This window comes from Harmonia axyridis, chromosome X, assembly GCF_914767665.1.
Source record: "Harmonia axyridis chromosome X, icHarAxyr1.1, whole genome shotgun sequence".
Taxonomy (NCBI): Eukaryota; Metazoa; Arthropoda; class Insecta; order Coleoptera; family Coccinellidae; genus Harmonia; species Harmonia axyridis.
Window position 1 is genome coordinate 15,375,311 of NC_059508.1, and position 24,666 is coordinate 15,399,976.

Genomic DNA, 24,666 nt, shown 5'->3' on the forward strand with positions numbered 1-24,666 from the left:
ACACACACACCAAGGCAGGGGTCGGACCAGTGCGGTACGTATCACAACGAAATTCGACAGAAGAAGTCTGAGTGCAATCCTGAACGTTCATAATCCAAGCACAGCTCGAGAACTGAGGGCTTAGACGTATCCGACCGTGTTTCAGGATTGTCAGTTGTTGGCAATCATATGAAATATATAAACGCGCTTCGTCAGTTAACGTTAACCCTTACTGGTGAATTCCCTTCAGTGCGTTATTGAGTTTAGACGTCGTAACACACCGGCAGCTGCATCCACGATCTAAAATTAGTGCCTTAACACCGCGTGAGCCAAACAGACGCTTTCGAACATTAAACACGTGTTCTGGTTATCGGTTAGTAGTGCTGGAAACGGGGTTTCGTCAAACTCAAAACTTTATGTTCCAATCCGCTTACCTATGCGAGATCGTAGAAGCACCTTCACCAAAGAATACATAAACACTATTGTTAACCCTTTAGGAACCCGTCCACCAAGACAGATAGAAAGCCACATACATAGAGAACGCGCGGCACTACAAGAGCCCGCTGAAGAAAAAACCCAAAAAACCATGCTGATGCCTAGTGCAGGCCTTGGAGGCTCCGCCGACACGGAAACCTTGGTTGGAAGCCTAGGTACGCTAGGTGTTCTTAGTGCCGGAAGCCTAAATGGTACTTCGGTCCAGAACAAAGACACAACCTGGACTAAACTCTTCGTTGGTGGTCTACCTTATCACACTACCGATAAATCTTTGAGAGATCATTTTGCTGTCTATGGTGAAATCGAAGAAGCAGTTGTGATAACAGACAGACAAACTGGGAAAAGCAGGGGATATGGATTTGTAAGTTTCAACATTCTAACCTTAAATTTGCCGCAAAATTGAACTATTCAATATAATGCCTCAATTATACCACTTGAGAATCTTGATATTACATTTATTCGTACATTTTACTTTATTATTTCATTCTATAGCACTGAATACCCATATTCGTCTGTATAAATTATAAATCAGTAGTAAAATCCGTTCAATCGTTTTGGAAATTATGCCTACACCACTGAACACCCAAATTCGCCTGCAAAAATCAGTTTTTCATATTAGTTGCAGGCAAAAATATCTAGTTACGTATTTTTCCTGCAACTTTGTTTGCATGAAAGTATAATTTTAAAGGACTTTTTTGCTTCCATTCGATTTCGAATGTCCAAAGCTCAAATATACAGCCAGAATATCTGTACAGACGTGAGATAGATGCTTTATTGGTCTTATTCTTTTTTACTACACCAATTTGTTTTGCAATATACGGACTTTGAACCAAAATTTGGCTTTGTTCGTTCCCAATAAGGATAAAATTTCGTATGTAATTTCGAAATTGTTCTAATTCGATGATATAAAAAATATTTCATTCAGCTGATTGTCACCAATTCAGGATTTCAACACTTGAAATTCAGGAGAAAAGTTGTTTTTATTTTGTATTTTAGCCTTTGAAATCAACAGATCGGATTCGAAATATATATTTTAGGACTTTCAGAGTTCATCTCGAATTGTTCCGAATGATTATTTTTGACAATAACAAACAATATAGAGGCTTCTTTATGTTTTATTCGGAATTTCTACTGAATTGATGTTAATATGATAAAATACTTTATTTATATACGAAGCGGATACTGGGTACCTAATAAATCTAGATAAGAAGTACCCATATTAATGCAAGAACAGCCCAATTCAACAATAATAGTGATAATGTTCAATTCAAGAAGTTCTAACATTTTCATACGTTGTCAAAATAACTAAACAACCTTATATCCTTAAAATTATCTTGTCTTCTGAAACACATCGACTAATTTTACTAATGTGTAATACTCTCCATCCTGAAACGAAAATCTGAAGCATATATCGCTTCAATCAATTGCGTCCCCTCGATATATATCTTAGGCTAAAATGAGGGTAGAAATGGGGGATGTAGTTCATGCCTTTTTAGGGGACGATGCACCCTATACCCTTTGTGCATCATGCAACGAGACTCTGTCCTGCTTTCTGAATTCATTTGGACCATATCGAACGCAGAGTTGGAATAGGTAGAGATTCTTTCGTTCGCATTATTTCTGATGTCTTTTTTTTGCAAAGTAGCAGATGAAAAATTGATTCATTCAATTCCAAGTTTATCATTCATCTGTAATTTTCTCTTTTATTATAGACAAGAGATGGGTACATTTTTCATTAATGTTATTTCGTATCAATTCCCAGGTTTCTATCACACTGAAAACTTTTCGATTTCTATACAATTAGAATACTCAAAAAACTAATTAAGAGGACAATTAAAAGGATGTAATTTTGAGGTGGATTAACATCTCAGTGATATTGCACATTCATTGAGATGCTTTTCCGTCTTTTTCATTCATTGTTGCATTTTGGCCATATTCCGATGTATATACCTATAAAATCAACTTCCTTGTGCTCTAGAAAAATAATAACATCCGGTTAATCTTTATACACATGTTGGCTAAGGTAAATAAATGAAGAATTTGATTCGAATTTCAATGAAGACTTTCTTAATCTTAAAGTTACTCATCTCTTAGAGAGTTGGACTTCACCTTGATTCTAAAATCAATCAATTGTTGAAGAAGAGGTCAATATTTTCGTTTGGCGAAGAATAACATAATGATGAATAAGACAATGATACGATTCAAAAGTATTTAACATGATTATTCAACTTCCCCCTTGATTTTTGGCAGAAATGTTTATGTAAATCAATACTTCCATCCAAATCAATCTAATAATAAAACAGTCTTCAACAAATCACCACCAATTTGTATGTACACATCCGTTTTATTTTTAGTTCTTCGCCATATCGTGTCAATGAAGAAACGTAGGTAAATTATAAAAGAATTCACCAAACTACATAAACATTTTAATGTTCTGACGTAAACTCGAATACTAAACATTGTTTCTTTGTAGCCAACTCGTCGTGAGCAGAACATACAGAACAATACGTTCGTAGTATTGATGCATAAATACCTCGATAAAAACACATGTGCATTTTATTGAAATTCTCTCTTCATTACGAGAAATTACACTAAGCCTGTCTATAACTACTCGTTATGGATTTCGTAAACAACATTCAAATTTATGCAAGAATATAATTTTTTGGCCTATTTTTCACCGAATATTTTTGTTCGTGAATCTGGCCTTCTTTTCATTGAGTTTTCTCATCACCAGGAACTTTAAATTTCACTATAATTCACTGAAATATAGTCATTTTTATTGCCAATTCACTCATTTTTCGTTTCGTATAAACATTTTTATACCTCAGATATTCATCTTCAAAATAGTAATTGTGGATATTTTCAGGTGATAATGGGAGATAGAACATCGGCAGAAAGAGCGTGTAAAGATCCAAATCCTATCATAGATGGCAGAAAAGCTAACGTAAATTTAGCAATATTGGGTGCAAAGCCTAGAGGAAATGTACAGACTGGTAAGCATAATTTTCACTATAAAAAAAAACTCTTAGAGTACATCGAAATAATTCTTGTTTTGTTTTAATGCTCCTCTTCAGAATTTCATGTAGAATCAATCAGGAATGTAGTAGAAAGAATTTATGGTGGCTTGTATACAAAATTCTTTGTGCCGAATCTAAATATAAATGTTGATCGTAGTAAAATAATCTTACCTTGGTGAAAATCAAGTATCACTACATATTATTGGGATTTCGCAATGAGCATACAATAAAGGATCTGTTTAATTTCTATTTAATCGTTCCTTGTTGAAATTCTCGATTTAGATATACGAATTTTCAAGAAATGAAACGTTTGTAATCAAACTTCATATGAGTACTTATGATTCTTTCATTCTTTCGGAAATCCAAATAAAATATACAAAAATTCTATATTCTGTACATAACATCTCATTCAGTGCCATCGTGATAATGCATTTTTTGAAATTGGTCATTAGGTATCCCAAAGTATCTGAGAAATGATTTTTTTTCAATCTGGAGGATCAATGCAGTATAATAACTGATTTTCGTGGAAAATTTTATGCAAAATTTAGCAATTCGAACAATTTGAACAGTTTATGAAAGGTATTATCGAAATTTTATGGAAATGTGAAATAACAAATGGAACGATAGACCTCAATGTCCTCAATCAACAGTATAGTACTTCAAAAATCGTAAACTGTCGGATCCCCCTTAAAAAAAAATTGAGAGATTTCAATTTTACTAGTTCTTCTTCAAAAGTACATATAACATTACCTTTCCTTGAAGCAGTAAGTCACCTGCACAAATAAATATTACTTTGATAAGAATGTGTATTATTCATACGATAAGAGGCTATCCACGACTTTCATGGTCGAAAACGCTAAACTAATTCAGTTGAAATATTTACTACAATACACGAGTATTTTAAAATACAAGGCAGGAACTGAAACTTCACAAAAGATTAAAAAAAAAATAAGACAGTTTAAAAGTTGACAATAATTATTTCCTTATCGGAATTTTTTTTTCGATTTTTTTAACATTGAAGTATTATGGAGTTTGGACTTTAGGATGACTCAAAAGTGAGTTTAATTTTTGACTAATCTGTAAATCAAACTGAGACAAAATCCCTCCAATTTTTTCGAGGCGTTGAACCCTACAAACTGAAAAAAAAATCGCGTGGTGTTCTTATCAACTGTCAGCGAAGTTATCATAAATAGATCGAAGAGGAACCATGGTTGATGATTTCACCAGGTGGCCTAACCGATGTAGCCATCAGCGGCCAAGTGGTTTACCGGAAAGCAATGACCATAGCGTGGATTCTCCACCCCCTTCGATCTACTTCCGGCATCAGTTTTCCAAGTTTCCGGACACGTTGCACGACCAACAATTCGTTTACCCATATCGGATGTGGTAATTTACCAGAATGAGAATGCAATCCACGAGGATAGAGGATATATTCCAAGAACTAATCATCTTAAGAGAATAATATTATATGTTGAGGGTATTTACAAAAAAAAAAAATTCAATTGAAACATTGATAACAGCATAAAATTGAGCAATCAGACTTGTTATCTAATAAACCAATCAGAGAAAATTACGTCACTTTTAAGTGTAACCCATATGCCTACGTAGTTCAACAGTATATTCTTTATCTATGATACAAACCTTCCTCGTAATAATATCTTTCGAAGTTAAAAGACAAATGGAAGAAATCATCAAAATATTTGAAATCAATGAAACGTGAACAGGAACTTGGCCTGAATTATCTCAAAAAGTTCTGAATGACCGCATATGTTCAGCTGAAAAAGTCTCATCGATATTTGTCGATATGATCTGCCCAGATGTCATGAATTTTTTTCAATTCGGACTGCACCTCATTTCAATCATATGGAAATTATCAAAAGAGTTTGCATAACAGGCCAATTGAAAACACATTTTTCGGGCAAAATTCGATTTTATTATTCAACATAGTTGTCTTCGAGGGCGATACAGCGATTATAGCGATCTTCCAACTTTTCGATACCATTTTTGTAGTACGATTTGTCTTTCGATTCAAAATAGGCCTCAGTTTCGGCAATTACTTCTTCATTGGCGCTAAATTTCTTTCCAGCGAGCATTCTTTTGAGGTCTGAGAACGGGAAAAAGTCGCTGGGGGTCAGATCTGGCGAATACGGTGGATGCAGAAGCATTTCGAAGCACAATTCATGCAATTTTGTCATTTTTTTCATTGATTTGTGACACGGCGCATTGTCTTGATGAAACAGCACCTTTTTTCTCCAAATGGGGCCGTTTTTTAACGATTTCATCTTTTAAACGATTCAATAACGTTATATTGTAATCGCTGTTGATGGTCGGGACCTTTTGATAGTCTGAATTATCTTAGAAAGTTCGAAATGACTGCATGTTTTCAGCTAAAAAAAGTCTCATCGGTATTTTTCGATATGATCTGCCCAGATGTTTGCAAACTTTTTTCAATTCAAACTGCACCTAATTTCAATCATATGGAAATTATTAAAAAAGTTTGCATACATCTGAGCATACATTTCTAATGTGAGCGAAAAATATTGATGAGACTTTTACAGCTGAAAATATTCAGTCATTTCGAACTCAAGAGAATTCAACTTAAGTTTCTATTTGATCAAGTGGTTTCCATTTCATTTTGTTAAAATGAACGTTTCCAAATATTTTGTTGATTTCTTTGATTTGGTTTTCATCTTCAATTGATATTATTAGTAGCTATTAAGTAGAGTAGATTATTCTGATCCCTTTCAAACTGTAAACTAATACTGTCACACTCGAACAAAAAAAAACTCTTTGGTACAGCATGTCCCAACAAAAAATGACTCAACTAAGGTATCCTACAGGCAAAAAAATTCAGGGCATGCCATTTGAATGAATGGACTTATTGACATTGCTTACAGGTAATTTTTTAAAAATTTCAGTGTCTTTCGGACCACCTGTAGAGTGGTCGTATCGTGTTCCCCGATTTTCGGGCCACCCTGTCGATTCAAAAATAATTTAAGCTCATGCTCTGAGTACTCTAGATACCGTCAAAATTTCAATGATTCTCCTAGCCCAAAATTTACAAGATTTATCGAGCACTATTGACTGCTGTACACAATCGAAAAATTTCTGAAAATTTTATTTGGATTTCTAAACGTATGATCCCGATTTCGAATCCCTACGCTAGGGTTCTTCAAAAATGTTTCATATTGATATGTATTCGATGTTTTGTTCGTGTATTGCATTTTCGGATATCACAAATGAGCCACCAATTTCAATTCCTGTTTCAAGTTATTTTTCAGTAATACTATATTAAAATATAGTTCCTTTCGCAGGTTTTCCTTTCCCTGGAATAAGGACGGGCTACCCAACGCTTTTACCAAGCCAGTATGGGTAAGTACACGACAAGAACATAGAAAGGACAAGAAATCAAAAAAATAAAAAACACCATCAGTGTTTCACATGCCATCAACTGAATATTTTCGTTATTTTTCTAGCTAATGTCACGATGGCACTCTGTTGGCGTAACATTATACCGTACAAATGCCGATTTGATTTTGGCAGTCTAGAACCAGCATTAAACTAAGCCTCGATACAAAAATACAGTAAACAGTTAGTTTCTTCGATGAGTGTTTGTTGTGTGTGTGAATTTTCTTTTATTAGTATTGAACTTCACTTATTAAAATATAGAGACACGTATGGTTCTCCCCTGAACTCATTCCTCCAGAAAACTTTTCGCTTCAGAAAAAAAAATAATAAATATTTTAACCTATCCAACATATCCATAAATATTTCTCTTATACGCTTCAAAATTTTCTTAGAATTGTTTTGAGTTTCTTTTTTTTCTTTCTTTTTGTTTTCATCTTCACGAGGCACGAAGCGAATTGTTGAAAAAAACCTGATCCACTTATCCAATCAGACTAGAGTACCATAAGTGTCATTTTGCACGAGTCCAAGTAAAAAGTATTTTACTGAAGTAAGATCGGTAGTTAGTGATTGGGAAGGATTTGAATTGAAATTTTCCAATGAAACCTTGGTAGTTGGACATTTCAAATCCAAAAACTACCAGATTTCATTGCATAGGTTATTTGCAAAAATTCACCGCACTCCAACCTTGGGACGTTTTATTAATACGTAGAATTGTTTTTATTTTTTTCATTTTGCCTTATTGATCTTATTTTAGTAAAGTGTTTTCAGTACCCCTCAGTCTTCGATCTGATGAAGATTGAACATTTTTCGGTTGAATTAAAATGATACCTACGTTTTTTTTTATATTTCGAATAAGAAGCAGAGGGGTTTGTTTTCGGACGCTCTTTTTTTATTGTTTTGCTGTTGTGGGTTTTTTATGGGCTGATTGTTTCATAATCCTACGAAAGTTTAACAGAGTTTATAGTGATTTTCTATCGCTTAAAATCTTTCAAAACATTTCAGCAACAAATTTTTCCTAATACAATTGGACCTACACTCTACACGCAAGTAATCCTAAATCTTCAATATTATTACAAAAAATTCGTTCAAAACTTTAGCTGACAACATAAAATGGATCTATAAGAAAATTTATACAAATAAATAAAGACGAATATCAATATTGTTACAGTAGTACTCGTTCATAATGTTCCAAAATTATTTTTTTTACTCCTCAAAAAATTTATTTGAATCAATTTTCTAGGAACAATTTCATATGCTAATCGTCGAAGAAAGGCATCCTGAAAAAAAAGGACTTCTTGCTGTAACTTTGATACGCTTTGGTAGGACAATTGTAACTCACGACTGCAGTGTAACACTAACCTAACCTAACCTCTCAAATGATCGATGTTGCTTGATGTTATTTAATGTTGATGTGTTAGCGTGGAAAGGTTTTCATTCTAAAAGTAAGATGGCCATCATAGCTTTCCACAAGGTATTTTTACCTGAAGTTATTTAATACCTTAGTGACTGCTTCTCGGATTCACTATAAACTAGCTTAAAAAAATTTGTCACGGTTAGAATATTCCTGTGTTGTTCAAATATGTTGTTGAAGGCTGTGAATGAACTTGCATTGGACTGAAAACCCTTAGGTGTGTTACAATGCAGCCAGTGGTGATGGGTATTGTGTGATTGAATGTCTGCTTGGGCGGAAGCACAAAAAGCAAAAGCTGTTTGACATATATTTCCTCAGAACAATTCAACAAATAAGATCAGTATTTTTCGATTCGACTTTTTACATCTTACCATCAAGTTATATCCACAACAATGCTAATATCGAAAACAATACATATATTTCAAATTTATCGTTGTTATTTTTGAAATTTTATCTGTAAATCGCCATATTTTTTTTCGTATCGAAGGCCATTTTCGAATGAAAAAGGGATATAGCTGGAGATATTCCGTAATAATATGAAGACAGGCATGGAATATCACCAGGTACAGCCCTGAAAAAAATCTCCACATCAATTTAAGTGCGTCAGAGGACGGTCTGAAAATAGTATTTTAAAACATTCATTCGAAGGACTTACTTTTGAACCGTTTCAAGTAGTCTCTTTGACACTAAATCTTAAAAATAGACGTACCCCAGTGCTTCTTCGCACTAAGTTAATTTCAATTCACGTTAGTAGCAGCTGCCATTCGTTCTTTTTTCTGTCAACATCGCTTTAACACCTACTCGATAAAGGCGTTGCCAAAATATTTAAGCGACACAAAGATGAAACTTGGAACGAAAAATCAGGATACTATTCATTGAATGCACGGTAAACATACATATAATTCCAAGGTTTTTGTTTGCATTCTACATTATTGTTTTCAATAATAAAACCTCCAAATAATTCCAAAATAGATGTAACGCATCTGAATGTTTCATTGTTGATGTCAATGCGTTTCTAGAAAGTACAAGGTAGCTAACTGAATCGAAACAAAGCTTCAACTGAAAAAGTGTTCTGGATAGTATTCTTATTTTGAATAGTTTTTTACGTCTTCAGAATAAATGTATCACGATTTCCCAAAGAAACTCTAGAGTCGGTCAAATTATCTATCAGATTTATAGGATTCAAACTCAAGGCTAACTTTGAAGGCATTGCCTTGTCAGTGAAACCTTTGGTCTCTATCACATACTACACTTTTCTCCAACGAACTATAGTTTATGGAGGCTCAGAATTCCGCAAAATACTCCTTCTTTGGACTTCATCCAGGTTTTTACTAGTCGTTTTCTTCCAATATAGTTTGATGTTTGTTGTATTGAGTCAGTCTGCTCGCTTCGTCGATATGTATTTAAAAATGTTTTTTCCAAACTGAAGTTTAATTGTTCCAATTCCATCAATATCCTCCTTGCTTGTTTCTCTTGGAGCAGTCTATCGTTTTCATAGCTCAATCAATAATTGCCATAGGCAAACAATATCTATTAGTCTATTGTGCCCCCATCAGAGCTATTATCACCATAGCATGATCTACAGCTCGCTTTCCAGTTACAGAGTTCTAATGAACTTCAGTATCTGGGATGGCTTCAAGAAAGCTACATCCTCCTTCTAGTAAGGTGAGGCATTCCATCACCAGGTGATCTGGAGTTTCTTTCTCCTCCCCACAGAATCTGCACTGGTCATTTTTTGCTAGACATTCTCATGAGGAGTTTCTTAAGGCGACAATGCCCTGTGAGGAATCCATTGAGGAGGTGTAGTATATTCTTTTTAGGATCCAGATACTTCTTGGATCTCGCAGGAAGATTCTGCCAGAGTGTTTATCTTTCGGTTGTTTCCTTCTCCTGAAACTGCTTCTTCGGCACTCCAATATCATCTTAGCATCGATGATATGTGGGCTCAGTGCCCTGGTTGCATCCTAAATTGCAGAATATATCGCTATATCACGTTTCTTGCTAGGTCTAAATTTTAGTAATGAATACTGACACAACCTAGCAAGAAGCTTTGTTTTCGTTTGGACTTCATCTAGGTTTTTCTTAGTTCTTTTTCCTCAATTCATGTATGTTGAAGTGAGCCAGTCTGATTTCATTTGCGTTGATGTTTTCAGAAATTTCTTTTACGAAACTAAAGTTCAATCTTTTCAACTTCCTTGCTTGTTTTTCTTGGAGAAGGTCATTTTAGACTATGTAGATCTGCTGTATATGTAGACTTATCCATTACGTAATCTACCAGCTGGGTAAATGGCCCAAATAAGTGGATCTAAGCTTGTAATAATAAATTTTCTTGAATGAGAACACCAACAGGAAATAAAAGGTTAAATCAACGTTGGAAAACCGGAATCTAAAATGAAAATGTTTGCTAGAGGCAAACAAGATTGGGCCGCGTCGAAGTGACGATGTTGGAGTTTTCTAACTGGTTCTCGATTTGTGGAGGATCGAAGGAAAGGATCGCGTGGGAGGAAGTCCACGGGTCAATAGCGATCCGAGAGAGTCCTAGCTCCAGGACGAAGGCATGCAGCGCAAACGTTATCAAGCTGAGACTTAGCCAGGATTTGCGCGCCAGATTATCCAATAGCGCGCTGTTATCCGCCCTGGTTCCGCCCTTTCTTTCCGCAAAATTGTTTTCAGACACGTTCTTGTTTTACCTAATAGGTGGCCTAGCCTGATAAGGAGTCTCGTTAGTATTTTCCGTTTCCTTTGCACAGGCCAATAGGATTTTGTTGTTCTATCGGTAATTACCGGAACTTACATGTAGACAATTGCAGCCAACTTTTCACACATATATACAGGGTGATCCAGATTTCAGCTAAATAACTTTGGAACAATTTTTTTCATAAAAAAAGTTCGTATAGATATATATCTCTAGGATTTTACCCTTATTATCATAAATTTAAGTATGGAACAAAATTTTTAGCTAAACACCATTTTAACAAATAATCCTGAAACACGTCGATTTTTTCTTTCGATTTACCGTATTCTAAAATAATAATCTAATAACATAATATACAGGGTGAATTACTTTCGAGTAATGACGTCACCGTCATTTTTTCAAATGGAACACCCCCATTTTGTCTCAATTTTCCGATTACTCTAGCTGAGCTGATTCCAAAAATGTATCATATGTTGATTCCAATTGGTACAGGGTGGACAAAAATACAATGGTTTTGTGTGTGCTCATAAAGTAACGCGTAACATTCTTTATTAGTTGAATTACCAATATTATCAAAAATACTTATTGTCTAGCGGCAATTGGTTTGAATGTTACACCCTGTAGTTTGTTACATTTTTAGATTAATAAAAATGTATAAAAATAAAAAATAATTTCTTTCATATTCTGTCTGCTAGACCACAAGTACCAAACATGTTTGGAAACAGCTCATTTTTATTAATCTAAAAATGTAACAAACTACAGGGTGTTACATTCAAACCAATTGCCGCTAGACAATAAGTATTGTTGATAATATTGTTAATTTAACTAATGAAGAATGTTACGCGTTACTTTATGAGCACACACAAAACTGTTGTATTTTTGTCCACCCTGTACCAATTGGAATCAACATGTGATACATTTTTGTTATCAGCTCAGCTAGAGTAAATGGAAAATTCTCTACGCGTTTGCAGACATCTGATCAGATCATATGAGACTTTTTCAGATATCTAAATAACTGTATATTCGCTAAATCCTATTGTTAAATGGATTAACGACAATATTTCAAAATCTACCCGTTACTTCTTATATCTAATTACTAGTAGATGTTCAGACCATGTTAAATCAATCCTGAAGATGAAAAACATCGTTTATGAATTGGCCGCATGTTTCACATAGAAAATTCAAAGCGGTGCAAATTCCTTTGATCTTCGCCGACAAAGATCGCAACCCGAATGTTTTCAATGTTGGAATTCCAACGTCACACCAATTATTGTTGGAAGTGTAGAGAATATTTCCATTGGAATAAGCGCAAAACAGTTCGATAAAAAAAAAGACATCGTCATTTTAAAATACATAATTATCTAACCTATCATACATACGCCGGTAAATGCACATGCAACCTATTTCAAAGGCGATAAGAACCTCATATAGAATTCATGATATTTTCTAATTATTCCCTATACATAGATACTATAAAACCCAATGATAAGGCATCAGAACCCATAAATACTCGAATCAACATTAGCACAATTCCTGAATTGTTTCTTCGTGCAGTCTTTTGTCCCTTTGTATTGAAAACTAAAAATACAGGTCATTTCATAAATTACAAGGATTATAGAGTTCTGTCCAGATCCCTTTGAGAACAAATAACAGTTGACCTGAGATTTCTAAAGGTGTTTTTTTTTTGGGCTATAGAACTTTAAATTGCAATAAAACAACGATGGATTATTCGATTGACATGAATTTTATTTATCCGCAAGATAATCTTGTGGCATTACATTTTAAATATGATTTCTGGCATATGACCGCCACGGCTGGCTCGGATGTAGTCCAATCTGGACGTCCAATTTTCGATGACATTTGTGGCCGTATATCGACAATAACACGGCGAATGTTGTCTTCCAAATGATCAAGGGTTTGTGGCTTATCCGCATAGACCAATGACTTTACATAGCCCCACAGAAAGTAGTCTAGCGGTGTTAAATCACAAGATCTTGGAGGCCAATTCACAGGCAAACATGTCTTCAATAAATCGATTGTGGCACGAGCTGTGTGACATGTTGCGCCGTCTTGTTGGAACCACAGCTCCTGGACATCATGGTTGTTCAATTCAGGAATGAAAAAGTTAGTAATCATGGTTCTATACCGATCACCATTGACTGTAAACGTTCTGGCCATCATCGTTTTTGAAGAAGTACGGACCAATAATTCCACCAGCCCATAAAGCGCAACAAACAGTCAGTTTTCTGGATGTAACGGTGTTTCGACATACACTTGAGGATTAGCTTCGCTCCAAATGCGGCAGTTTTGTTTATTGACGTAGCCATTCAACCAGAAGTGCGCTTCATCGCTAAACAAAATAAAATGGACGTAGTGTGCGATACGTATTCCGCACAGAACCATTATTTTCGAAATGAAATTGCACTATGTGCAAGCGTTGTTCAGGCGTTAGTCTATTCATGATGAATTGCCAAACCAAACTGAGAATAAATCATTTGACAGCTGTTAAATCGGTCGCCATCTTGAACAGTATTGCCAACTTAAAGTTATATACCTGGAAAAAAAACACCCGTTATTTTGTTTATAACTGAATCAATACTTTCTTAATAATTTTTTCAATTTGTTGAGGTGGAGAGAGAAAAAAACGAAGAAGTTTTTCGCTAAGTATATCAAGAAAGGCTTTTTTAAGGCTAGACTCCTTCATCACATGACAGGAATATAATGAAATCTGCTTGCGTTAGTGAGTTTCCTCTTCAAAGCACCTTGTATATTTACGCTAGCCATTCAGTTGAACAAATTCCAATCTTTCGTATCAGGAATAGTATTTATAATCTTTCAATAGCAATCCCAACTATTTCCGCTTATCAGCAGTTCGATGAAAAGACTAACAAAAGAATTCAATCAATTTCAAATGAAATATCGAAACTAGGTAACATAAATAAATAAATTGTCTGAATGAAGTGGAAAATGATATTATTCCATCCAGCCGAAGGATAGAGCCATCAACCTAATGGATTCGAATCGAAAATTACTGCAATGAAAGTACCTATACCAATATTTCGGATGCATGACAAAGTTGAAAATATGTAATTGTGTAGAAATTTCATGAAGATTGGGGACAATGAAACAATAAAATAGAAATTATCGACCTTGTATTTATACCATCAAATCACAGATGTTGGTATTTTCACTTATGAATTAATTTTGCATTAACAATAAAAAAAATATTCAACTCTTCGTAGGGAATGGACAATTTTGAATTTCAACTAAAGGTCTCCATACCAAAAATAATTTAATCCCATGGAAAAATCGCATTTTGCCATTCGATTAAAACTCGATTTTACTGTTATCATGGGAAAATTAATTTCTGACAGTATGCATCGATTATACCCAGGAAAACACCGAACATGTCGGTTATTTTCGACAATCTTATTATTGCCATAAGGCGTGGGTAATGGCCCCATACACGTGAAGGTTTATAAAATATTCATTGAAGCGCATTCAGAGGTATGTTTGACAAGCAAGTTTCAAGGTATCGATTGATGGATTCAACATGACCACTCTTCATTACAAACCACTATGCGATGTGTTTAGCTCAGCCATATTATTCTGCCACTGATAATTATGTCAAAGGGTATAGGGAAGTTTGTACTAAGAACCCGCCATACTCAGGGGGTTAAAAAAATGTTCAATATTGGAGGCAATAAATCTCTTGGAAACTAGAGAAGCTATTCTGTAAAAAATATCGGTTGCTATAACGCTCTCTTTAAGAGAACGATCCTTGATTTTTTAAGGAAAAACTAATTCAACTAAGAACGTTTATTGCTACAATAATACTGAATTTGAGAATCCGATACTGAAAATAAGTTTTTACGAATAACGTTATTCAAGAAAATGCAAAAGAAAGGTTTTTTACTCTTTTTTTGTTAGCTCATTTTCTTTCCTTAATCACTTATATCGAATGAAATATAGTGCGTGAATATAGATAAAATATGAAATTCAGCGATCGTGATCCCGCGATAGTAAAACATGTCATCCTTTCCTATGGCTCAATTATCTTGTCTTCCATACACCTCAATAAATAATCCACACTAAGACTTGGAACATATTACCTTTCCTATTGAATGAATAGGCATTATGGTAATTGTTCATTTTCTATATTCTGAGTTATCGATCGAAAGTGGCATATTAAAGACCAATTTAGAGTAAAGCAATTGTTCGAAGTGTTTATGCGAACGCACAGAGGGTGAAACGCGTGCCCCATTAGGGACAAACTCTGTGGAACATTAGTGATAAGTAATTTTGTTTTTAGAGAACTTCCATCACATATTCCAATATCGGAATTATGCTGGATAAGTTCATACAGTAAAAAAAAAAACCTTCGAACTGGACATAAAGTGGAAAATTTTCCTCACTCAATCCATACATATTTCCATTCCACCTTTCTAACTAATGTTGTACATGCTTTCATATCAAATTATAATGTACTCATACGTGAGAAAGTTTTGAAAGTGAAATTCTGTGACCTTTACAATATTACAACAATTAGTCTAGTCGATATGCGTTTTGATTTTTTCGATTTTATATATTTTTTGGGGTGCTGAATCCGTCTGAAGTTTGGAACCAAAATTTCGTGACGATATATTGAAAAAATGCAAAAAAAAACAAAAAAGTGGGTTTTTCAGAGACAAATAAAATACGCCAATATTCAACTAATGTTTGAGGCAGAACGGTTTTTCAGACAAAATGTAACAGAAGAAATTCGTGGGAAATTCAAAATATATAAAAATGACATTTGTTGATTTTTTTGCATTTTTTTCAATGTTCCGTCACTTATTTTTGGTACACACATATTGACTGGACTATTAGTGCAATCAATAATTTAAGCTTTTATTGTAAAAGTTTGCTATTCATGAAAAAAAATTTATCACAATGAACTTTCGAAAGATATACTGTAAAAAAGGAGTTGATCTTTATTTTTGAATCACCCTTCGCTAACATCAAGGTCGGTGACCATTTAGAAGTCCACATATAGTCTCTATTTCTAGACTATGAAGGATTCAAAGATTCACTCTTTTCTTGGCCCTATTCCAATATGTTCAACGTTCAAACAAGCCAGATAAGCTCGTATTAGTTTTATGTGTCTTTTATCTTCATCTTTTCTACAGCTTTCCTACATGTTCTTTATCTTTCGAACAATAAAATATCAAAAATGAAATTCGAAGAAAATAGGGTATTACTACAATAACGATGAATGAATCACGCTGATCCAAGGCAAAGGAACACTCGAATTCATTAGAAAATAATCTAAAAATAATTATTATTGTTCGAAGTTTGAACAAACACAAACAAAGGTATAACCATCGAATTCGGAATAGGATGTTTATAATTTCATATCACCAAAATTGTTGGCAGAAGGATTAATGATGTATACTATCACCAAAAAAAAAATTGATATTACCATTTTATATTTCCCAATTTAATTTTTTCAATCGAATAGTATTTTTTCCGAAAATATGAAAAACTGGCGTTCTAATAAACACAAGTGCAGAAAGCATTGATATTCTTCCACGATTCTTCCAAAATTCAAAAACGAGTGGCGTGTTAGTAGAATAAGCTTTTGTACGAGTATTAGAAATTTTTCTCTAATTCTCTGAATTTTTATTGAAGTTATTGGTACATTTCATAATATCGTGCAATGATTTTTTCAATTGAAGAATGATGGTCGGCAGAATTGTTTTCTGTATCAAGAAGAAGCCAGAAGAGTTACCAACATATAATTATGAAATATCACCAATCTGTTTGAAACTGAGAGTACGTGAGAATGAACAAATTTGCCACAGAATTCCTTCAGATTAATTGAGTAGTATAGTTACATAAAGTTGGTGGGGCAAATTTTGGCAGGCCGAATCAATTTTTCGCATATTTTGGCCAGTTGAAAAATCGTGTACGAAAATTGTCAACAGGAGCAAATGATCTGTATCCATTCGGCCCTCTCCGATTGGTTGGCTCGCCTTACGTTGACGATTTTCCAAGTAACAGATAAAGAAGATGAAGGAGATACTGCGGAAGCTTTTATTTTTGTACAGATTCTCGTTGACTCGAGACAGTGCCAAGTCTATTTCAGTCGGCCTATTTTATCGTCATGGCACGTTTTGACTAATACGTTATTTTTAAATGAGCATTCGACATGTCAGTTCACGCTCATTTCGCTTTGCGCGATAAAGACTGAAAATACACTTTAATAGGATTGTGTGGTTCCTATTATTCATAAACCGAACGTTCCTGCGAATGGCGATTGTATCTTCTTTCCGAAACCTTCGAAGAACAAAAGACAATGAAACACTGTGAACATTAATTCATCACCTTGATTTTATATTCGTAGTTTCATTTCCAATTGGCTTTTCTTGAGAGCCTTACGCAGAACTGTCGTTCTAAACTGAGAGCAACACCCAGAAGGAGCTGTTTAAATTTCATTTTTTTTTTTTGTAAAACATGGATAGTATAGCAAGGAGTGAATGATTGAAATTTGGAGAAAAAAACCGAAGGGTTTACAATTTTTTTTAATAAATTTGTTAATAATGTGTTTGCCCACCGCCATTATCTATACACTCCCCAACACGTCTTGGCATTGATGCAATAAGATGGTCTATTTCTTCTTGAGGGATACTATCCCAAACTACCTATACTTCATGTCTCAGAGCCGCCAAAGTCCGTGGAGGCTGGGTTATATTTTCAAGCCTTATACCCATGATATCCCAAACATGCTCTATGGGCGAAAGATCGGGGGATCTGGGCGGCCATGGCAAAAGATTCACATAGGTCGCTTCGAAAAAGTTTAAACTAACTCTGGCAACATGAGGTCGGGCATTATCTTGCTGAAATATTGGATTCTCAAACCGGTTAAGGTAAGGGAGAATATATGGCTCCACTATTTCTTGAAGGTAACGCAGCGCTGTCATGTTACCTCGAATAAAGACTAAACGAACGACTTGCATGTGCAATAGCTCCCCATACCATAACGCCTACTGTCCGGAGTACATGACGCTCAACATCAAACTGAGGTTCACGTCTTTCTCCCCGAAGTCGTCTAACCCTTCTTCGGCCTCATGTGCACCCAAGGAGAATCCAGATTCATCAGGAAAGATGACCTGATGCCATTCCACATTCCAAAAGACCTTATCTGGCGGTAAACCGTTCGGACAGTTACAGGATAGCCTTGTTCTCCTAACCACTCATCAGCCAAAGATTGAGTTGTCGCAAATCGGTCTCTAATGGCCATAAGTCTTAGACGTCGATCTTGAACTTCATTTGTGCCCCTTCGACGTCCGGTGACTACTCTTCTTCGATTTTGGGCATTATCAAACCACGCTTGACAACATCTCATAACAGTAGTTGGATTTCTGTTCGTACGGTTAGCGATTTCTCGAAATGTCAACCCCGCCTTTCGCATACCAATAATTCGACCTCTTTCAAATTCACTTAGCTGGCAATAAATTCCGCGTACACGTGCTCTAGGCATTTTAACAACAACTTAACATCGACTTTGGATCTCCTCAAACAGCTGGTTTGTTGTAAAATTTGAAAAACTTGCAAAAAACGACTACAATATTTAGCTACCAAAAATTGTTTACATGAAAAAACCTTCACGAATTTTTTCTCCATATTCGTTCTTCAGGACTTTTTCACATTGAATTAGTCCTAATACGGTTGCCAATTCTTGGTGTAGTTTCTTTCTTACTGCATCTTGTCTCTCCTTATATTAATTTCCTGCAAAAATTTTACATCCACCTGTGATCAATTGGATTGGATCTTCAGTGATAGTTCGATTCTTGCAGTAGTTTCTCGTTGAGACTTCTTGGTCTTGGATGACCAGAAGGAAACCTTCCGTTTCTGGATATATTCTTCCAGATGTTAAAGCCAATAGTTCGACACTTCAATGTCTAGATGATCCTGGTTTACCTCGTTGAAATGTCGTCCATACAATACTTCTCTTTCCATCTTTGCAGTTTTTCCTGGATTGTCTGGGGGTTGTATGAAACTTGCACCTTGTGCAGTAGTAAAGGTGTTGAGGCGTCTGCTTCACACAGTATTTGGTAGATAAAGAGATATGTCCCTTGAATCTCATAAATTGAAAACTTCCCTGAAGATTATATCAGACGATTGGAATTTTTTTAAGTTCATAAGAAGGAATTCTAGAGCATACAAATAATATTTATTTCACCGATGAAGCTTCATTTTCCCTCCATGGCTACCACAAATCTTATGTAGCCAGATATTGGTCTCAACAAAATAAACATTTGACCGTATCAATATGAACAAAACCGAATAGAACGATATTTTCAGGGAACCAACATTCAAAAATATTAAATTCTCATTTGAAACGGTTGAATCACTAAAACCGATTATATCCGGACCTGCATCATTACATTGCGTATAATTTTTCATCCGAATAGTTCCGACAAAAATTCATATCGCGTGAACGTGGTACAAACGTTGCGAAAAAAGACGTAGAGGAAAATTATTTGGTAGCTTTGCCAGGAAGTCTATTCTTCAAAATAATTCAGTTGGAATAATAGGTCATTAAGTCCTGTCCTGTAAGCATTACCGTCGACCATTATTTGGAACGACACACATAGCTGTGTCTGAGTGAAATATTTTTCATATAAAATCAATTGTCGGTATCATGGAAATGACTCCAATGCTGCCTCGTATATACATATATTACCTTTCGTTCGAAATATTCCAGTACGCTAATTGTTAGGTACAGACTGTGATAAAAAAGGGTTCAGGGAAGGTTATACTTATCGATTTGCTATTGTCCAAAACGGAACATGTCACTTGATCATTTGCTCAAAAAAGTCATTCTTCAATTTTAATACTGTGTTATTTACATTTTTGTTTAAGTGTAAAAATTGTCAACCCATTTTGGTGGTTGCATGTATGTGTCAGAAGACAGCAAATTCGTCATAGCAAAAGATTATTCAATTGACTAACACATTTTCTCTATTTCAGTAACGTAATGAGTTCATTACAGTTCTAAAAACAGTGCTGTAATGAACTCATTACAGCATTGTTTTCAGTTATATTTTTCGTTTTGTGGTTGTCTACACTGACTTCAAATCCTCTCAAAATCCAACACATATCAATTGTCATGATAATATAATTTGGATATAGTGGAATGATTTGCGACATTATTCGCAATTTCTCTTAATTCTGTTGATATTAAATCGATTTCGTCAGACATAATTCACGAATTGGATGCGTAATTATGAATTATTTAAAAATTCAAAACGTACGATTCAAATTCCATAATCTGTCAATTTTCGTAACAGTCACACCAACTGCCAAGATACAATACAAATGTCACTAGGATGTATAATCTGAATTTTTCATCGAATTTCGACAATATTCCACAAAATTTGACTGAAATTGACCATCAAAAGATGGTAAAGTTGTCATAGTAGAGCTATATAACATGTGGTCACAGCCCCCCTAAGTGGATGCAACACTTGCAACCACCAGAATAGGACGGCTATATACATAATATACTTAACTACCAAAAGAATATCCCTTTAAAATTCCAGCTTTGTGGGAGGTAGATTTTAATTATTATTTCTATGACAACTTTGCTGTCTTCTCGCGGATACTTGCATTCATCAAATTGAGTTGGCAACTTTTTTACACTTGAACATATGTGAATAACAATTTATTAAAATCGCAGACTGAATAATTTTTTTTGACATTTTCATTTAAAAGCAACGGCTGCTTTACAGGTCATTTCATTTGAAAAAAACACACTTTTCATCATTTCAATAATGAATTCTGTGATTTTGAACAATAATTAGGGACGCATTTTAATACGCTAAAAATAAAACATATCCATATACGCAATTTCAGCTTTCTAGAATTCCTTGTACCGAAGTAATAAATGTTTAATAGAAGCTATGTTTTGAATAAAAAAAAGAAGTAAGTCAATCAATTACTCGAAAACCGCTAGAGATAGGGACAAGGAAGTTAATACATACATAAATAATCAAGAGGCTACGAAAAAAGTAATGATATACAGGGTGTTCTATTCGAAATATCGAAGTTGTTAGTACTTTCTGACTTTCTGGTGTAAACGGCAACCAAAACCAAATTTTCTCCATAAAAGTTCAGGGTACCAATCGCCATGGCCCACCCTGTATATAGTTCAATTTCCAAATGGTTTCAATTATTAGTTGCAGAAGTTCATTTTGGTATAGGTACTGATTTTGTTTGCTGTGCTCTTCATGAACTTTACTAAAACGACAATTGTATTTTTTGAAATAACAGGTTTTTATTACTAAGAATTGATGATTTTGGATTTTTTTTTTATTTTGATGTTTTCGTTGTAGTAAAGTTCTGAATCATTAGGATTCCAAAACTAATTTCACTTTTTATTGCAGTGTTCCTCCTGGATATGTTTACCAATCCCCTTACTTGACTGCCACTACGCCTGGTAGTTTGATGCAACTGCCTACGACGCCACTGTCGCATGCTGCTGCTGTGGCAGCAGCTGCTACATCACAATTTTACGAATACCAAAACGCCGCCGCTGTTGCGGCTGCTGCAGCTGCACCTTACACAGGACAATACACAAACGGATTTGATGCCTACACCCCTTACACTGCTGCAGCAGGTAAATACTCATTGAATTCCTCTATATATCGAAAATAGTCATGTAACAAAAAAAACAGTCGGTGTCGTATCAGGGAAACAAGGTGGTTATTGAATAAGATTTTTTGATTTTCACATAGGGATTCACGGCTTGACTCGATAGTCAAGCTACCTTACTAAGGCGTGATTCTATAGTCAAGCTACTTGACTTGGGCATGATTCTATAGTCAAGCTACTTGACTTGGGCATGATTCTATAGTCAAGCTACTTGACTTGGTCATGATTCTATAGTCAAGCTACTTGACTTGGGCACTATTCTATAGTCAAGCTACTTGACTTGGGCACTATTCTATAGTCAAGCTACTTGACTTGGGCATGATTCTATAGTCAAGCTACTTGACTTGGTCATGATTATATAGTCAATCTACTTGACTTGGGCACTATTCTATAGTCAAGCTACTTGACTTGGGCACTATTCTATAGTCAAGCTACTTGACTTAGGCATGATTCTATAGTCAAGCTACACTCAAGTTCAAATCAAGTAGTAGTTTTTCAATGTCAAGTCAAGTACTTGATATATAAATAATTGACTTGACATTGAAAAACCTATTACTTGAATTGAACTTGAGTGACAGCGGCCTAGATGGCGGGCTAATCAAAATGAAACTTCAAAAGGAAAACGCCTTAGGTTCTCTGTTTGATGATTTTAAGCGGACTCTTAAAATAATCAATTCCTGGCACATTCTTGACATTATGTACAGGTGTTTCCTAATTTTAAATCACTGATATATCCCTTCTTACAGGAACAGCTAGTTATATGCCTTACACTTACGCAACATTACCTCAAACACCTGGCCTACAGACAGCAACAGCGGGTGCTTTTCCAGCCATCCCATATCAAACAGCAGCCCAAGCTCCAGCTCTACAAGAAGCTAGACTTCAATAGTGGCATCTTGTACGGTTATGATTAATTTGTGAAATAACCGGAAATCACAAAAACATACCAAATATTCTCATGACAAATCAGATTATTGTTGATAGTTCAAGGAAGAATCGAAATCAATGCCCTTTTTTTTTAGAATATTTCAGAATGTACTCAATTCTACGCAACTTTTAGTTTTTTGTCTAAAATTCGATAAAGAAAAAGTGTGGTGAAATCTTCAAATATTTGACTCAGATTATTTACGAATACAGTAAACCTCAATCTTATAGAGGCTCGTCTATCCTGCATTCTGGCGGATTTGATGATTGGAAAAATCAATTTTTTTCCAATACTGTGATGAATTATGTGCATGAATTTTCTTCTGAAGCCATTTTTTTGTTGACAAAAGAATTCCACATTATTCTTAGTTACCAAGTATGAGTAAATTTTTGCTCAATAAAAAACAGACTCTAATTGCTCCTACTTTTGCAGATAGTTTTTGTTGTACTGCAAAAGGAGTGCAATAAAATTCTATAAACATAGTAAATTATGAATCTAATAAATAAATAAGTCTAGTCTTGTATAATAGTACTTAAAAGTTAGTATTTAGATCTGTATTTCTTAGTATAAAGCAATATGGAATTCTCTCTAGAGTTCTTTTTTCAGTTTTGCGAAACTGATGAAGTTTCGTTTATTTATTTTTCGTATGAGAAACAGGGAGAAAATGAAACCAAAAAATTTCTAGTTAATTCTGAGAAATTAGTTGATGAATTATATTATTCACGTAAAACATTATTTATTCTTAATGCCTATCGTTGTTCCTTCTGGTAAAAAGCAATGAGATGATTTCCAAACTCCTCGCAGTGATGAAAATCTTATCATTTCTAAATTCATCAATGTTTATATAAAAGACTATTTAATCGATTTGAAGCAAATGAACTAATGAGGAGGCGCCTTCTGAATCCTAAGCATAAAAATATCTAGTCACTTAACGGTCTCTATAAATTCCGTCCAATGAAAATTGTGCCTTTGTATTTAGTTTTCATGGTCGTCTTCATGAAACTAACATTCAAGATATTATCCCAAAATTTTTTCAGAAGATATTCCGCTGTACAACAGCCAAAATGCGTACAGTTGAAAATTTTCTCAGAAAACTATTTTTCGAACTAAGTAACAACATTATGTTTAATGAAAGGCCTCCAGTACCCTAAAATAACAAAAATCGACAAACTATCGAACATAGTTGAGATGTGCTCGACACTTCTGAAATTTCACAGTCAAATTTCAACTAAAAATGAATTGTGAATATTTGAAATATTCAGTTCACACCAACTAAAATATAACGAGCTTTCGTGGTCAAGAGTGCTGTGACATTCTACTGAGTTGAAGTTTTGTGTACAAAAGTTATGCGCAGTAGATTGGCACAACACACTAGACCACGAATTTAAATGAACGCTCGTTATATAATGAAGAAATCAACGTTTTATTTTGTTTCTAATCAATTTATCAGAAAGGCACAACTCTCTTCAGTCAGATTCGACTGGATCTCTGTTTATTAAAGTTGTATAAACACACATCCTGACTGTTACAAAACAGTCATTGAATAGAAAATGTAGTCATTAGAATAAGTGTTTTTTTTTTCAATATTACAATTCTGAAAAAAAAAATCCCATTACTGGTGTAATGTTAAAAACAAACCAGTATTGTCACTTAAATAGTGAATATTGTTATTATTCAAACCTAAATTATTTTGTACTTATACAATATATTCATATTGTATAATATGTCATACAGTTAAAATAAATATTTCTATATAAAGTTTTTTTTTTTCGTGAAACCATTCCTGACCTCCACAAAATATCAATAGTCTAATCGACAGTCAGCTGAGTGGACTACACACGATGAACCAAATCCAAAGCGAGGAAAAACACAACAGTCAGCTTGCACGGTTATGGCATCAGTATTTTGAGATGCGCAAGGTATGATATACATTGATCACCTGCAAAAGGGCCAGACCATCAACATCGATTATCATATAGCGTTTTTGGATCGTTTAAAGGATAAAATCGTTAAAAAACGGCCCCATTTGAAAAAAAAA

The 24,666-nt window shown here is 34.6% G+C and overlaps 1 protein-coding gene across 2 annotated transcripts; it reads left to right on the forward strand.

Annotated features, from left to right (window-relative positions):
* LOC123685773 (RNA-binding protein 24-A-like) lies at nt 1-24,386 on the forward strand. 2 transcript variants are annotated; one of them, XM_045625646.1, is made up of 5 exons: nt 1-835; nt 3,341-3,467; nt 6,794-6,863; nt 21,436-21,668; nt 22,450-24,386. In XM_045625646.1, exons 1-5 carry the CDS (start codon nt 416-418, stop codon nt 22,590-22,592), a joined length of 993 nt encoding a protein of 330 aa, XP_045481602.1. In that variant the 5' UTR covers nt 1-415; the 3' UTR covers nt 22,593-24,386. The 2 variants fall into 2 exon arrangements, with proteins under 2 accessions (XP_045481602.1, XP_045481603.1); XM_045625647.1 differs by having other exon boundaries at nt 2-835; nt 6,806-6,863.
* The last annotated feature ends 280 nt before the right edge of the window (nt 24,387-24,666 follow it).

What these genes read in the sequence shown, in the direction of transcription:
- LOC123685773 (XM_045625646.1), top strand. Translation starts at nt 416, where the DNA reads ATGCGAGATCGTAGAAGCACCTTCACCAAAGAATACATAAACACTATT. An exon ending in CTTTTACCAAGCCAGTATGG is followed by an intron (nt 6,864 to 21,435) that starts GTAAGTACACGA and finishes TTTTTATTGCAG; the next exon opens with TGTTCCTCCTGGATATGTTT. An exon ending in CCCTTACACTGCTGCAGCAG is followed by an intron (nt 21,669 to 22,449) that starts GTAAATACTCAT and finishes CCCTTCTTACAG; the next exon opens with GAACAGCTAGTTATATGCCT.